The sequence below is a fragment of the Orbicella faveolata genome, unplaced genomic scaffold (genome assembly GCF_042242905.1).
Source record: "Orbicella faveolata isolate gen_17 unplaced genomic scaffold, um_ofav_v1 contig_25, whole genome shotgun sequence".
NCBI lineage: Eukaryota > Metazoa > Cnidaria > Anthozoa > Scleractinia > Merulinidae > Orbicella > Orbicella faveolata.
Genome location: NW_028301553.1, coordinates 13,767,501 through 13,782,411, shown reverse-complemented (window position 1 = coordinate 13,782,411; position 14,911 = coordinate 13,767,501). Strand labels below are relative to the sequence as shown.

The window sequence follows — 14,911 nt, the reverse complement described above, 5'->3', positions numbered from 1 at the left end:
TGGCTTCTATACCAGGTGAAGGATACATTGCATACGGAATCACGCACAAATGTTGAGTGGTTTTCCTTATGGTAGAGCTCAACATGTAAGACGCATGCGTTCTAGCATCGTTAGTGTTATACACTATCTTTCCACGCGGTATTTTATATATCATGTCATGTGACCAAGGACGGCAGTTATTTTTCAGGTAGCGCCAATTGTCCCTTTTTATTGCAAAAGTGTAACGTTACTGTGGCCGCGTAGCTTTTAGAATTACACACAGGTCGGTTCAACAAATATCATCTGTTTTCAATCTACAATAGTGTGCTTGTCAGGGTTCAAATGTATTGCTTCTCCTTAGCGGCTAGCTTATTTCTTGCCTTAATCGTGTCTGTAAGAGAGACCAAAAAGTTCCCAAATTAGTGGCTTTAATACTCCGCAAATTGTAAATTTGTAACAAAAGAAACCAGGAAAATGCTCAAATATTGCAGCAGACACCGTGGCACCTAATGAAAGCGCAAATTAATTTAATCAGTCTTTGAGGAGATTCATTCATATCGGCCAAGTAGCGCTGTTTATCTTCAATACTTTTTGCTGAAATGCTTCTCAGCCATCAATATCGTTGTGTGTTAATTTTGAATTGTTTTATTGTTAACAACAAAGGTGGCAACAGAAAAAGAAAGTGGTATAAAATTAGTTCTTGTTCATCGGTAAAAATTTGCATTTTTAATAAAACAACATCGTTTCTGTTCCGTTTCGTCTTCACTACATCAGATATTTAACTTTCTTTCATTTATCTCCAAAAAACAAGGATATCTTCCGTATGTTTTGGAGAAAACAAGGGTTTCATATTAAATGCCTTTGCGAGGAAAACAAAAGTATCAAGTTACAAAGTTGGCGTGAAGAGCTAAATTGTCACGTTTGCTGCTTCAGCGTATTATTGAATTTAAAATGACCAAAAATCAACATAAAACACCAGTAGTAATTAATTTGTGCGTAATTTTTGGACCTTGAATGAAAATACAACCTTGAAACATACACACTGCAAAGGGGAAAAGCCGTAGCAGTCTACCAAGGTAGACACAAACCGGAAGTGAACCAAGCAGGGGTGAGTACTTATGGGACTACTGTACCAGAGCTATCAATTGCGCTCTGCACTATCTGAGATTGTCTCACTAGTGTGCTGTGTGTCCGGGTCATCTGGCCGGCCCTACATACTGGTCACTTTTCAATGAACTAGCATCCCTTCCACGAAGGAGCAGAAGTATTCAGAGTCACTTAATGCCATGGAAACCGGAATAAGGTCATGTAGTTTGGACCACTTCACTTGACAGAGACTTACCTTTGCTACAAAAAAGCATATTTTACTAAAATCTTTGGATATGAAATGAAGAACCTAATCTTGAAATTGATCTCTTTAAGGAGCATACCTGTGCAAAGTTACAACACATTCACGAGCTTGAGGCTTCATCGTGTCTACGCCAAACGAGAGTGCAAACCTATGAGCAAGTTCCTGAAAAACACAACGGGCATTCAAAAGATTAATTGATACAACCCAATGCATTCCAGAACGTTGGGCAATGTTTAAATGGTTGCCACAGACATCACTTTTCAAAATTCCCTGACTTTTCCCTGATAAAAAATGCATTTCCCTGACCAGAAAAATACAAAATGTCAGATCTAGTAGTGGCTTCTAGCGTGAACCTACAGCCGTCTTTTCTACTATTCATAAAGACAGATACGCTTTCAACAAATTTTCCTTCTTCATCAAGGAAAAGTTTTGTTGAGATCACAGTGACCCCAAATGTTTCTTCCATCCTTCATTTGTATTAACTTAGCTGTGTTAAATTATTTCAATTTTCCCTGACTTTTCTTCACAATGCCAATTTCCCTGACTCAAAGTAAAACTTTTCCCTGACCTTGAAGAATAATTATATTCTTTCCCGACCATTTCCCGACAGGTCTGTGGCAACCCTGAAAATATACTGTATAAAAGAAGGAAAAAGGTTAAAAGCAGTACATGTACATTGTACCTTGATAGCTGTATAGTCCTTGGAGCTGGTATCAGCATTTCCATTATTATCGTCCAATAGTTTTTCAAATTCTTGCTGAAGACTCAGAAGCAAAGCTTTGGCAAATGCTGTGTTACTGATCTCACGGCATTTGGCCATGGTATGACGGATGATATCACCATAGTTACTGTATGCCTGCACAACAATCACAAAAGAAATCAATTCTGCGTGCTGTAATAGTGCACAAATATAGTCTAATAGTACATTAGAGACCAGTAATACTGAGACTGCAAAGGTGTATCTCCTTTTTTGTACATTTTAACAATCAGGGTAGTGAGTAGAAGTATCCATGCCTCATCTCTCATTGTGTGCCAACCCCATACTGCCTGACAGTTACAAAGTTGATTCGGCAAGCTTCATCAGGCTACTTCAAGGTGAGTTTAAGTCACAAATTGCAAACTACATCGAGATGATCAGCCTAAACTGTAGATAACTACAGCCCTATATCAACTTAAAGCTCATAGAACTGGCTATCACACTATACCAAGAGTTTTGAAAAAAAAAAAGGAATTGTCGAATTTTTCATATTCTCTAAATGCGAGCGTCTGAATCCCATTTGCGACACGTTTTCGTCGTTTATATGTTGAACTAGCTCCTGTCCTAATTTGAGGAAAAACGAACAAGTTCCCTTTGACTTGTAGCTTTCAAAAGGTAAAAACATTATCAGTTACTATGGAAAATTATTTTCAATATGCATAGTTTTCACACCTTAATAAGGAACGCAAAAACAGGAGAAACCAGTTTCAAGTCAATCACATTATAGGCAATGAGTTTGCAGAATCCAGCCAATGCAGTCCTCTTTTTACTCAACTCCAAAGCACTGGTGTCTGTCTGATCCTCTGCGTAAACAACAACAACAACACTAAGGAAACATTCATGAAAGTAAGCGACGAATGATTTGATTTATCATACAAACTTAAAATAAGTCCTTACATGGTTAAATCCGTTTGAACCTCAGCTTTTAAGATAGGACAAAGGCATGGGTCACTTTGAAGACATGCTTTGAAATGCACAAAAAGTTTTGGAAACAATTTGCCTCGAAAGGTTGTCACAAAATACATATACATCTTAAATGTGTACGTAAATGTAGGTCTGTATAAAGCAAGTCAATACACATGTAGGCCGCACTTGTCTTCTCTGGTCCCAACAGGCAACTAGCGGCCAAGGGAGTGATTTTTGTAACAGAAGATATTCACCAGTACTCTCAAGCAACACAGCACAACAAGATGATGCTGTCGTATCAAATTTTGGTGCAATTGTAAGGGTTCTTGCCTGAAGAATACGCAATTCTGACGTCCCGTCCACACTACACCTAAGAAATTTGAAAACAGAGGTTTACTTCGCCGGTTAGGCCTATTCCGTCACAAAAATGGAGCTTTACGAAAACGCGCTTCAAACCGGAGGAATTTAAGGATGCAGGCATTTCGAAACGGAGCTCTTCGAAAACGATACGGATAGCGTCGCGAAAATCATGTGATTTACCTGACTGAGTTAAATCAGTTTTCCTCAAACACAAATCCAAAATGAACATAGTGTGGACGGAAAACATTTGATGCATTTTTAGAGTGAAACCTCCGTTTTCAAATTCCTCTGGCGTAGTGTGGACGGAAAACATTTGATGCATTTTCAAAGTGAAGCCTCCTTTTTCAAATTCCTCTGGCATAGTGTGGATGGGAACTGACATTGAGTAACATAAAGATTTGCATATGCAGTAATGCTGAACCAATTAAAGGCACATCTTACTTACCATCTTCTTCCTCTGGTTCATCTTCCTCCAAGTCTGTAAACACATGGCTGACAACATAGTCTCGCAGTCGTACTTGAGTACTGTGATCAGCTTCGTACACCAAAGGAGCAAGAGTAGGTGCTACAACATGAAAAAGACAAAATATGTTTCTGCACAACCAGTTGAAAAATACAACTAATTTTTTTTTTTGGTGCCAGTATCCCTAAAAGATCACAGATGTACAATTATTCTTTTTGCATTTTTACCAAGTGTACTGGTACATTGTACTATCACCGATTTTTTCCCATCCATTTTCACAAATGCTAACTAATCCTAATGCTACAGGAACATAAGCGTATGAGCTGGGAAGGGGGTGGGTACAGAAATTTTCTAATTTTTCGGGCAAGAATCTGGGCAAAAATTGAGACTGCTGAGAGAGGTAATTGAGTATGCAAGCTTTCATAATAACTATTCTTGGAATTATATCAGTTTCACTATTAGATGTGAGAATTGTGAACGTTTCTGTTTTTCATGCAATTTGAGTGCGTTTGCACCCAGATTTCAACGCTTGTGCATTCAAGCGTTGTGTAATTTTTTTGGGCAAGAAGTTCAGGATTACAACTTACATCTCCACATGTACTTGAAAGTTTCTTTCATCAGATTGACAAGCAAATGACATGAGCAAAGAAAATGTGAGCCAATAAACTGTACCTCTGTTCTTTAACTGTTTTGCAAATATGATCAGCAAATCACAGATACAAGTGAAGGCCTTGAAAAGAAAGGAAAAACAATACAGTCAAAATTATTCTTAAGAGAATTCTCTATTATTTTGCTCTCAATACAAATTTGAACAGTAGGCCATAGGTACTGTAAGTTCACTGATGACTGGCAATTCAGGGAAATGATGCAAAGAAAACTGAATTTAAAAAAAAAAAAAAGAGAACGAAAACTGAATTTACAAAAGAATTAGTTAAATCTAGTACTAGTTGTCTCTAGCTCAAAAATTTGGGTTGTTTACCATTTTCACGGAGAAACCACTTTGCAAGAGTTTGTGCAAATGGTATGCAAAAATGCCTGATGATAAGTACCGTTCGGAGTGGCCATGTACCATTTACTCAAAACCCCTCGGAAAGACACAAGGAGAAGTTTGACCTGATCATAATTCCAAGATGGTGGTGAAGAATTGCAAATGGTAAGCACGTTTTCCACTTGGAGATTTTGAGTGGAGATTTTGGACTACCTTTCAAGATGTTCCATTTATTTTGAAAATTTTCCAGTTGGTCAAGCCAAGAATGTCTTACCATATATATTCTGACCGAAATTTCCAGAATTTTGGGGTAAATGGTAAACAACCCCAATGTTTTCCAATCCTAACCCTGAATTAAAGGGGCTCAGTCACGGTATTTCGAGTTATTCTGGTCACATACAAAATTACCTTATTTTAAATGGTAGGAAACCTGAAAATAAGAGCTTAATAAGATGGAGAAACTCCACAGAGATAATGATAAACCATAAAGGAACAAGGATGGAGAAGATTAACATGGATTACAAATGACAAATTTGAAAAATTTAGGCTAAACTTTTCAATATGTGCGAACCGTGACTGAGCTCCTTGAAGTAAAAAAAAACAAGGAATTTCTTTACTCACCACTCTCTGGACGGAAGGAGAACTAAACTGTATGAGCTCATCACAATGAGACATAAATTGGCTCACACGTTTCTTTAGTGTGCGCATCTCATGCTGTGGGAAGATAGACACATGTTAGCGTAAGCCTATATTCATGTAGGAACTTTTCAATATCTCAACAGGAGAGTGAAAGGCTTGAAGGCTCCTTCTAAACTCCCCTGGCCTTACTTCGTACCATCAGGACTCTAAGGACTAAATTTTCAATAACATACAAGAACATGAAGACATGAATGATCATTGCAGTTAGACATGAATATATGAATTGTCATATAATTATTCATTTGCAACATACAAGAACGTTTGGAAGCTACATGTATCTAATCAAGTCCTACAGTTAAAGTTTGCATTTGTTGAGTCCTCCAAAACAATTGCCATCCTTGTGGATGTAATGGCTCTTTTCAGTGCACTGGGTGTTAGCCCACTGATCAAATGCTTCCTGTTAAGCAGCTCATTGTCAGACTGCCCCCTCCGACCCACCTGCCCCGTCCTCCACCCTCGTTCACAATTTGCAGGTTTATGTTCACTGGGAGTGCAAATAGACCATTTTACAGTTGTCTGCTCAGTGACCTGGCCTTTGGATTGCAGTGAGGCTGGAGTTCACCTTGTGTTGATACAGACCTGACTGCTTTTGTTGTGTAAAACAAGTTGTTCTGATGCTAACTACAGGTGCATTTACATGACAAAAGCGTGAGGTCTGTATCAAAACAAGGTCAACTCCAGCCTTGCTGCCATCCAAAGGCCAGGTCACTGAGCAGACATCTGTAAAATGGTCTATGTTACGAAAAATTGTCTAGTCAATTTCTAGAACAATCTAGAACGGGAAGTCATTCAGCCGTGACCAATTTGTATAAGAACATTCCAGAACATTCTGTTCCTTATGTAATTACTCAGATTAGAAACTGTGTCACACTACTTAATTTAGTTCCAAATAGAACTTTCTAGAACTTTAGGCCTCATGTATATTAGAGCAAGCGTTTCTTCTGTAAGAGAGATTGATTCAAATTTGAAGAAGCTTAGTGCTGTAAATTCGCGAAGTCACCTTACGGAAATAAATTAGTTTGTTGCTGTTACCAGCGATCCTGAGTTCTGTCTGGAAACAACCCTGCTCTTCAACGATACTCGTAATAGTCTATTGTCTTGATGATGCAATAGTTAAATACACTCACAAGCACCTTTCATAAGAATTAATACCTTATCAGGTTCATCAGCATCAATTTCTGTTAAATTCCAAACCAACAGCATCTGCATACTGGAAAAGGTTAGCTCCAGTATCTGAAACGTAAAACACAGGACCAATGAAGGAATGCATCAAAAAATGGGGAAATTTACTACATGTAATTCCCCAGATGCATACTGGTGTATCAACCTTAGTTTCAAAGGTCTACAACTGCTGCTGTGTCAAAGCTGTTCAATTCCTTTTACCAAATAATTATTGTCTAGAATAGAATGGCCCAGTCTTCTTTGTGTTGTGATTATTGGTCTTGAGTATTAATTTATTCTTACCTCATCTGGTACAGTGTTGTTTCTGGCATAGTCAATGATATAGTACAGATCATCATAAAGATCCCATTTGTTGAGATTGTGTGATCTGCATTCACAATGATAATAAAAGAAATGTTTACTAATGAGTCAACAGGATTTTTATAGAACCTTTGAACATTTCCAACAAAAGGAAACTATGATGACTGGAAGATATTTTCCCTTGCTTAACAGAAACAAATCCCCCGACCCCAAATAAAGTTAACTGCAGGATATTAACAAACCAGGAAACCAACAAACTGACAAACGGATAGATCGTCAACAAAATTTTGAAACAAACCACCAAAACAATAGTTTACAAAGCAGCTGGTGAATGCAGTTGGTGAACTTACTTGAAAAAAGATGTTATTCTGGCAAGATTGACATGAAGAGCAAATCTTTCTTGATCATCTTCATCCCCTTCATCCTGGAAAATTTACCATAAAAATAACATTCTTCAGTGAGGGAAGTCTCACCCATGAAGACCTGACACACATGTATATCATTATGAAAACATTTATTTTGCTCCCCCATCTTCAAGAGCCTTTGACCAGGTTCTTAGTGTGAGGTTTAGGGAGAAATTCAGACTTGGGTATTGACAAACTTTGTTCAACCATCAAGACAACATCTTCAACTTGTTTCTCCTCAAAACATCAAACATTACAATAGTTAGTGCATTGAGCATCGTCAAATAGCCTAACTAAGCTTTGTTACTACCACATGTATAACTGTGAAATAGAGCAATGAAAAATGAAATCATCCACTTAGAGAACTAGGAAGGTGTGTCCATACAGTCATGTACAACAAACTCTTACACCTAGCATCAAAAGAGCTGGAAGGTCAATAGTAGGGGGTGAGGGGTGGGGGTGGGGGCTTATTATTGGTCAGAGATATCCTGTTGTTTTGTTTTGTTTTCAGTATGTTTTTGTTTTCATTTACAGCTATGCTCTCTAAAATAATATAGTTTTAACTTACTTTTAGTTGTGATAGTCACTCAAACATGAGGAAAATGACTGTGCAGTATTAGCATGTAAAAGTGTGTTTGAGGGCTAATTCTCATAACAATGTTACAAAACAGTTTCTACAGTACCAAACACAACACAAGTTCAGAAGAAACTTACTGCTTCCAAACCACTCTTCACATTTTCCTTGAATTTTGCCACAAATGAATCAATGAGTTTGTTTTTGGACACATCCTGTGATCAACGTAGCAAAAATTATGAATAAGAAACACAATGTTTTTAACAGAAGCTATTGTGCAGAGGATGTACACGTGTACCTGAACAATATATAACTATGACTTTTAAGCTACATGTATAAAACAAAAAAACTGATTTCTGCAAGAATTGGAAGTCGAATTAGACAGCTCAAATAGTATGGTGTTCACTCAAGTGTCAAGAGTAATTAAAGCTGCATGTTTTTTGCTCAGAATAGTTTGCCATGTCTTTTGTGAGAGTGATTACTCTGGTTTTGGTTTTACAACACTCAACTGAAAACCACTCTTGGACTGCAGGCAGCCAGTCTTTTGTTGTAGTGAGTTATCTATGAGCACAAATGCAAAAAGTGCAGCATGGAAGATTGTGTTCTTCTCAAAAATACCTTATTATCTAAAGCATTTCACCTATTACTTCCTGCCTGATTCTGAGAGAAAAACAGTCCATTCTATTACACATAAACAATGACCTAAAAGGTACATGTGCATGTATGTACTTACAGCTGTGGAAGCCAAGGTGTAATCATTGTCTGTAAGTGTCCTAAAACTTTTGCCACATTCATCTAAAACCTTGAAAACAACACATCATGTCATTTAAAGAGTGCACGTGTACATACATGTAAAACTATGTAGTTGATCAAGGTTTCAAGAACATGACAATAAATAACACCTGTGTGTCAAAACAAAAATAGTGATCAGCAACTACGAAAAAAAAAGGCACAAAGAGTTGGATCATGTGTACACAAGGCATCCAAGGTTGAGTGTCGATCGATACCCTAACTTGACCCTTGATTGACACTCAGTCAACATCTTGATCAACACTTGACTGACCTCTCCATCGATACCTGGTCAACACTCGATCAACATCAGACAACAGTCGACTCATTTTCACAGACACGCCATTGAGTGTCAATCAATGTAAATGACTGACTGTCAATTGAGTGTCACTCACCAGGTTAGTGTTGATTAAGACATCAATGAGGTGTTGATCTAGGTTCGAGCAAGTATCAATTGAGATGTCAATTGAGTGTCAATTGAGGGTCAATCAAGGTTATGGATTAAGACTCACCTGCAGATGTCTTCAGTACACATGGTCCGAAGAGTCTCTTTGTAAGAAGAAATTAGATGTCACTGAGATAAGAACTCCAGTGTTTACCAGCACTACCCACATACTTACATTGACATCAGAGTGCTTCTCAACAATGTCACTCAGCTGCGTCAAAAGTTCATCCAGATACTGAATAATCATAACAAAAAAGTTTATCACCAATACTGTGAAAATTATTTCACTGGCCATAGGTGTACATGAAGCCAAGTAATTCCAATTTAGGCAAAGTTACATTTGTAGCTCAAAGTCACATCAGAATTTTTTCACTCTGTGGTATCTACATTGATACAATAGTCATAGTGGCCAAAGATTGCTCTTAAGGATCTCTTGTGATTTGCATTATAATCTTGTCTCATTTGGGCTGATCTTTTTTAAATTGATCTCTGCCACGGGCAGGGATTCATATTCACAGTTGTCTGTCCAGTCATCAGAGACGACTAAAAAATTGTATGGATGACCAAAACAATACGAAAAGTCATCTGCTGGACGAGTTTAGTTTGATTTTACCAAAAAATAAAATGGTTTTTAAATTTTATGGGTTCCGTGCATTCTAACTACTTGTTATCCATTTGGAACTTTTGGTTTACAATTTCAATAACTAGTTTTCCACTGCAAGATTTCCTTTCACAGCGATAACTCCTGTTGGTAATTGCTTGTACAGTGTTGGGGTGTTTCCTGCCCACGGAATTGCCATGGATATCCCCCTACTGTGCAAGAGTTGTGTCAGGGCTCCATACGAATCTTTAAGACACCAGCAGTTCCCACATTCATCAACTGATGATCAGTGAATACTTGTAGGTAAAGGAAACTAAAAATACAGGATTAAATATTCCCAAACCTTTCCCAATCTCCTCTGTCCATACTCTTCCAGATCAAAGTACTGAGGGAGTGAAACAAGGTTTATAACATTTTCGACATCAGTTCCAAACTGAAACAAAAGGACAGAGATCAGTGCAATGACCAATACTACGACCCTCATATGAATAATACGCACATGTATCAAAAATCTCTTCTAGTACAATTCAACACTTGTTTATTAGATTTAGGCCCCATCCACACTACGTGGAGAAAACAATTTGAAAATGCAACTTTATTTCAACACCTAGGCCTACCATCCACACTAATCCATCACAAAACCTTAGCTCTCCAAATCTTAGCTCTTCAAACTGGAGGAAATGGAAATGCCAGCTTTGTGTTTTAGAGTGGATTAAGACATTTTGAAAAGTCAAAACATAGCTCTTTGAAAACGATGACATCATGGTAAACATGTGATTTCCCCATCCGAGTTTTCCTCAAACACAAATCCAAAATGACCAGTGATTATGGCATTTTCAACTTCCTCTGGCATAGCATGGATGGAAAACTTTGATGCTGTTTCCCAGTGAAAACATTGTTTTCAAATTTCTCCAGTGTAGTATGGACACTGCCTAAAACTGGGCGTACACCACTATATTGAAGTTGGTTTTATGTCACTAATTAACCTTTGTCACTCTATACACATTGCAACTCTCTAATCACTTTGGCTTCCTTTGAGTTTTAACCTAGACAGCTCTGGTAGCCATTCCCTTCATACTGTACCTTATTCAACAAGCTTGGAAGTGTCTGCATGAAATGTGCACTGAGCTCTTTCTTGTCATTCACAGAAGACTTGTTTTCCTTTCCTTTCCTTGCTGTTCTCCCAGGGGGACCCTGCCGAGTTGATGCTTGTTTACTGGCACAAACCATTATGTCAATCAGTGACATTTCTTCACTGTCATTCAAACCTTCAGGAAAATATATATATATAATTATTTACATGAATTAGGTTTTACATGTATCTCTTGAAGAATGAGGAATGCTGCTGGTTACGAATTTTGGAAAAAGTTAACCCCCGCCCCCCCATTCACAGATTGAAGTTTCTCTTACGATAGCATTACATGTGTTAGTAGTAGTAATAGTAGTAGAGACCTTATTTAACAAGGGTGACACTTAAGGTGGGCACACACGAGAGCACCAGTCCCTGTGACTACTCCCTGCAGCAAGTCCCATCATGTGACCTAGCCATTTTTGCTTCAAAATCTAGTTGGTCTCTGCGACAAGTCCCTGCGACTTGTTCCTCAAAACGCTTCGTGTGAACTGTTCATGGGACAAGCCCCTGTGACCAGTCCCTTCATGTAAACTCTTCAGGGGACTAGTTGCAGGGACTAGTACCCTCATCTGTGCTGACCTTTGATAGCAAATAAAAGTTAACAAACATGTGGCTCTCTAAAAATACAATAATAAGAGCCACAAAATATTTACAAATCTACAATTAACAATTTACCAGTAAAAACAGGGTTCGACACTAACATAGCCAACTAGCCACAGACTAGTAGAAATTTATTTTTGGCCAGTACTGTAGGTTTTCGATTTCCACAAACCGCTTTGGCTAGTCAACAAAATGAAATTGGCTGAACTAGTTTCTGTCTTCTTCAAGGAAGACAAACACAAAATTTACACTTTTCTCGGAAACAATGCCAGAATTTCATTGTGGACATATCATGGTACTGGGCATGTGCTGTTCAGCACGTATGTCTACTTTTCGCTGTGTGGTACATAAACGGGGAACTTAACATGTTAATTTCGTTGAAAGAAATATTTGACAAACAAGACAGCAACATAAATGCTCTTTTTTGTTACGAAATGTTTTTCATGAGCAAAATAGTGCGGAACTGCAAAAGGATAACATTTCATTTAGCGTACCAATAGATGGGTGATTTGTTGTTGTATGCATACTTACAAACTTACCACTACAGAAATAATTAGAGAAAGATTTATTTCCCTCGACATTTAAATCAGCCGTTTCTAGCAGTCGAATCTCGCCAACGACAGTTTACAGTATTGTTCAGATAGTTGTTTTGGTTTTGAAAATTTCTACAGTGCCTGTCTGTGAAGAAGTCTCGACAGTTTTTGCATTCACGTCTTGGGGGTCTCGATATTTTTCCAAGGAAGTCTCAGAGAAAGACAGGGTCCTGAAAGTCTTTTCGGGAACTAGAACTTTTTTGAAACTAGTTTAAGTACAGTATAATTAATTACCAACATTATGTATTAAAGAGAGTGGCTTGCATTGTGCTTTCAAGTCTTGCTAGTAATTCTGTTGTTATTGGACCCACCTGAAATTTTCGCGACACATTAACTTTGTGAATTTCGCGATTTAAAAAAGTCACAAAATTAAAGTGACGCAGATAAGTAAGTGTCGGGAACATAACACATTATGTTACTGTTAACATACAGTCTCACCATTGCGTTTTTGTCACTTGGCATTATTGTACCTTCGATAAAGTCAGTTTACTAAATTCAAAGATCATGTTTAAGTAACATTGCCAAGGAAACAAATTTTGTGTTACTCAAAAACGCAAAGTTAAAGTGATTCAAAATACAATTTTTTGCAAAATCGTGCATTTAAGTGTCGCGAAATATGTATTTTGCTTTCCATGTAACTGGCCTAAATAACATTAATTATTAGTGAGTTTGGCATATCATACAATGTACATGTGTAGGTTAGATGTAGGCTACAAAAATCGAAACAAGCTTTGAATCCATAAAAAAAAATAATTTCTCTTACCCTGTTTGTCACCTTTATCCAAAAGAATATCAGTCATCAGCTTCCAATCCTATTAGCAAACAAGTATAATTATGTCAATTGGCTTGCAGGCAAGGTCATGGTCAGCTGTCCCTTGTTACTATTCATGTGTACACCTTCACAATGTACATGTGCTTGCATTGGCACTTCATTCTTTGAACTTAACATTGTCCTGCGTACAGCTTTTCACTAATTGTTTTCTTCCAAATGAATCATTGAAAATTTAATATAGTTAAATGAAATTTAACATAGTTAACGACTAGGAGCTAGTCTGGTCAGTAGCGTTTTTATAGGCGGTTGTTAGTGTCTTGGCCGTCTGTGAGCGTTTGGTTAGCGTTTGGTGCGTTTTGTAGCGTTTGATATAGTTCAATGAAATTTTTCATAGTTTATGACCAGGAGCGAGTCTGGTCAGTAGCATTTTTGTAGGCGTTTGTTAGTGCCTTGGCCATCTGTTAGCGTTTGTTTAGCGTTTGGTGTATTCTGTAGTGTTTACAACAGTCATATGGTTGTGAGAGCCCTGGGGCTGACATTGTCCAGCGGTATATTTGGTTAGTACATGTGTTGTCGTCCCATGTGCTTGCAGTGTGTTCATTGCTCTGTTAGTGTGGCGTTGTGGATTGAATTACAGTTTAGCCGTTCTCGGCGTTCCCTCCCTATCCCGGCCTTTCTTTTCAGCATTTTTTTTTTTTCCACCAATGCCATCTGGCTTGAGTGTGATGGGTGCCTGTAGGGGGCTTGGCGCGGGGGGCTCATGGCTTGGTTGCGGGTTGGGCAGGCCAGTTGGGTGTTCTAGCGCCTTGGGGATGTGACTGCGGTTGCAGCCCCCGGGCTTCGTAGGCACCTTCCCTCCACTAGCGACTTGGGCATTAATTGCATGTAACTCGTATCATTTTATTCCACATTTTTGTTACAAAGTTAATGATGCACATGCAGCTAGAGCCATTGTCCTGCTGCAATGAGCATTTCTGACTAATTCCATTAAATGGATTATTTTACCATACCTTTAGTAGGTCCATGGATTCCCATAAACTGTCAACAAGATATGCGGCATGGTTATGGACCTAGGCAACAAAACATGTCAATTTGTTTATAACCCAACTAATTTAGACAGAAAAGCCAAAAGTACAATGTACATGTAGGTGCTCTATAATCTTGGTTCACTTACCTCACTAACAAGAAAAAACTCAATCAGTTTCTTTAACTGGACAGATTTTAATTCTTGGTCAGCTTTCTTCCCTACAACAAAATCATAAAAGAATAATTTTTTTAAGAAAAAACATTAACCTCATTTTTCTATCGATTTGAACTCTTAATTACTGGTCTTAAAACAGTTTATATTTACTACAATACATGAACACTAACTTAATGCTTTTCATTTTACTCAAAACCTAGAAACATGTAGGATGTATGTCATTCGTGGCAGAGGAGACACATTGGCCCTATTAGTTTGTTTGAAACTCAGAGCCATCAATGACATACAGTTATCCTCACTTGCAGAAAGATCCAGTGTATAATGTTATTGTATGAAGTTTCACCTCTTTTAGATTTGCTAGCCTTTTTTATTTCTTCATCTGCAGCCATAACAAGTCTCTCCTTCAGGAACTCTCCAGCAGCTTTGGCAACATTGCGACTTGTACAAAACACAAGAAACTCAACCTGCTGACATTCCTCTTCATCCAGCCGGTCATTCCTGCAAAAACAAGACATTAAATTTACCTGTAACAACATCCTCAGTAATGCATGGAGACCAATGTAGCTGCTTAATATTCTTTCTTTTTGGCACACCAAACTTAAATTGTCTGAGCAATTCTGCTTTGTTGCATTCTGTTCATGTTCCAATGCCTGTCTCACCTGTACAAGCATGATAAAATATTTTATAATCCATCAAATCTTTTCACTTGCCCGTGATTAGTCTAAACGCCTCACATGACCAGAGATTCCTCAGCTAAAACTGGGGAATATCCAAGAATATTCCCCAATTTTTGAAAATGCGCATGTTGTGAAAAA

At 37.9% G+C, this 14,911-nt stretch overlaps 1 protein-coding gene across 2 annotated transcripts in view; it reads right to left on the bottom strand.

The window, feature by feature from the left end:
* Nucleotides 1-14,911, bottom strand: part of LOC110069457 (cohesin subunit SA-2-like) — a 31,252-nt gene that overhangs the window by 6,618 nt on the left and 9,723 nt on the right. For both annotated transcript variants that reach the window (XM_089294178.1, XM_089294179.1), the window contains exons 17-34: nucleotides 14,440-14,594; nucleotides 14,070-14,140; nucleotides 13,906-13,965; nucleotides 12,887-12,935; nucleotides 10,882-11,066; nucleotides 10,142-10,231; nucleotides 9,373-9,432; nucleotides 8,697-8,765; nucleotides 8,104-8,178; nucleotides 7,336-7,409; nucleotides 6,968-7,052; nucleotides 6,656-6,736; nucleotides 5,426-5,518; nucleotides 4,489-4,546; nucleotides 3,799-3,918; nucleotides 2,760-2,890; nucleotides 2,013-2,186; nucleotides 1,410-1,492 (exon numbers count right to left, since the gene is read on the bottom strand). In XM_089294178.1, coding sequence (XP_089150304.1) covers nucleotides 1,410-1,492; nucleotides 2,013-2,186; nucleotides 2,760-2,890; nucleotides 3,799-3,918; nucleotides 4,489-4,546; nucleotides 5,426-5,518; nucleotides 6,656-6,736; nucleotides 6,968-7,052; nucleotides 7,336-7,409; nucleotides 8,104-8,178; nucleotides 8,697-8,765; nucleotides 9,373-9,432; nucleotides 10,142-10,231; nucleotides 10,882-11,066; nucleotides 12,887-12,935; nucleotides 13,906-13,965; nucleotides 14,070-14,140; nucleotides 14,440-14,594 — 1,713 coding nt within the window. The remainder of the gene's footprint in view (nucleotides 1-1,409; nucleotides 1,493-2,012; nucleotides 2,187-2,759; nucleotides 2,891-3,798; nucleotides 3,919-4,488; nucleotides 4,547-5,425; nucleotides 5,519-6,655; nucleotides 6,737-6,967; nucleotides 7,053-7,335; nucleotides 7,410-8,103; nucleotides 8,179-8,696; nucleotides 8,766-9,372; nucleotides 9,433-10,141; nucleotides 10,232-10,881; nucleotides 11,067-12,886; nucleotides 12,936-13,905; nucleotides 13,966-14,069; nucleotides 14,141-14,439; nucleotides 14,595-14,911) is intronic.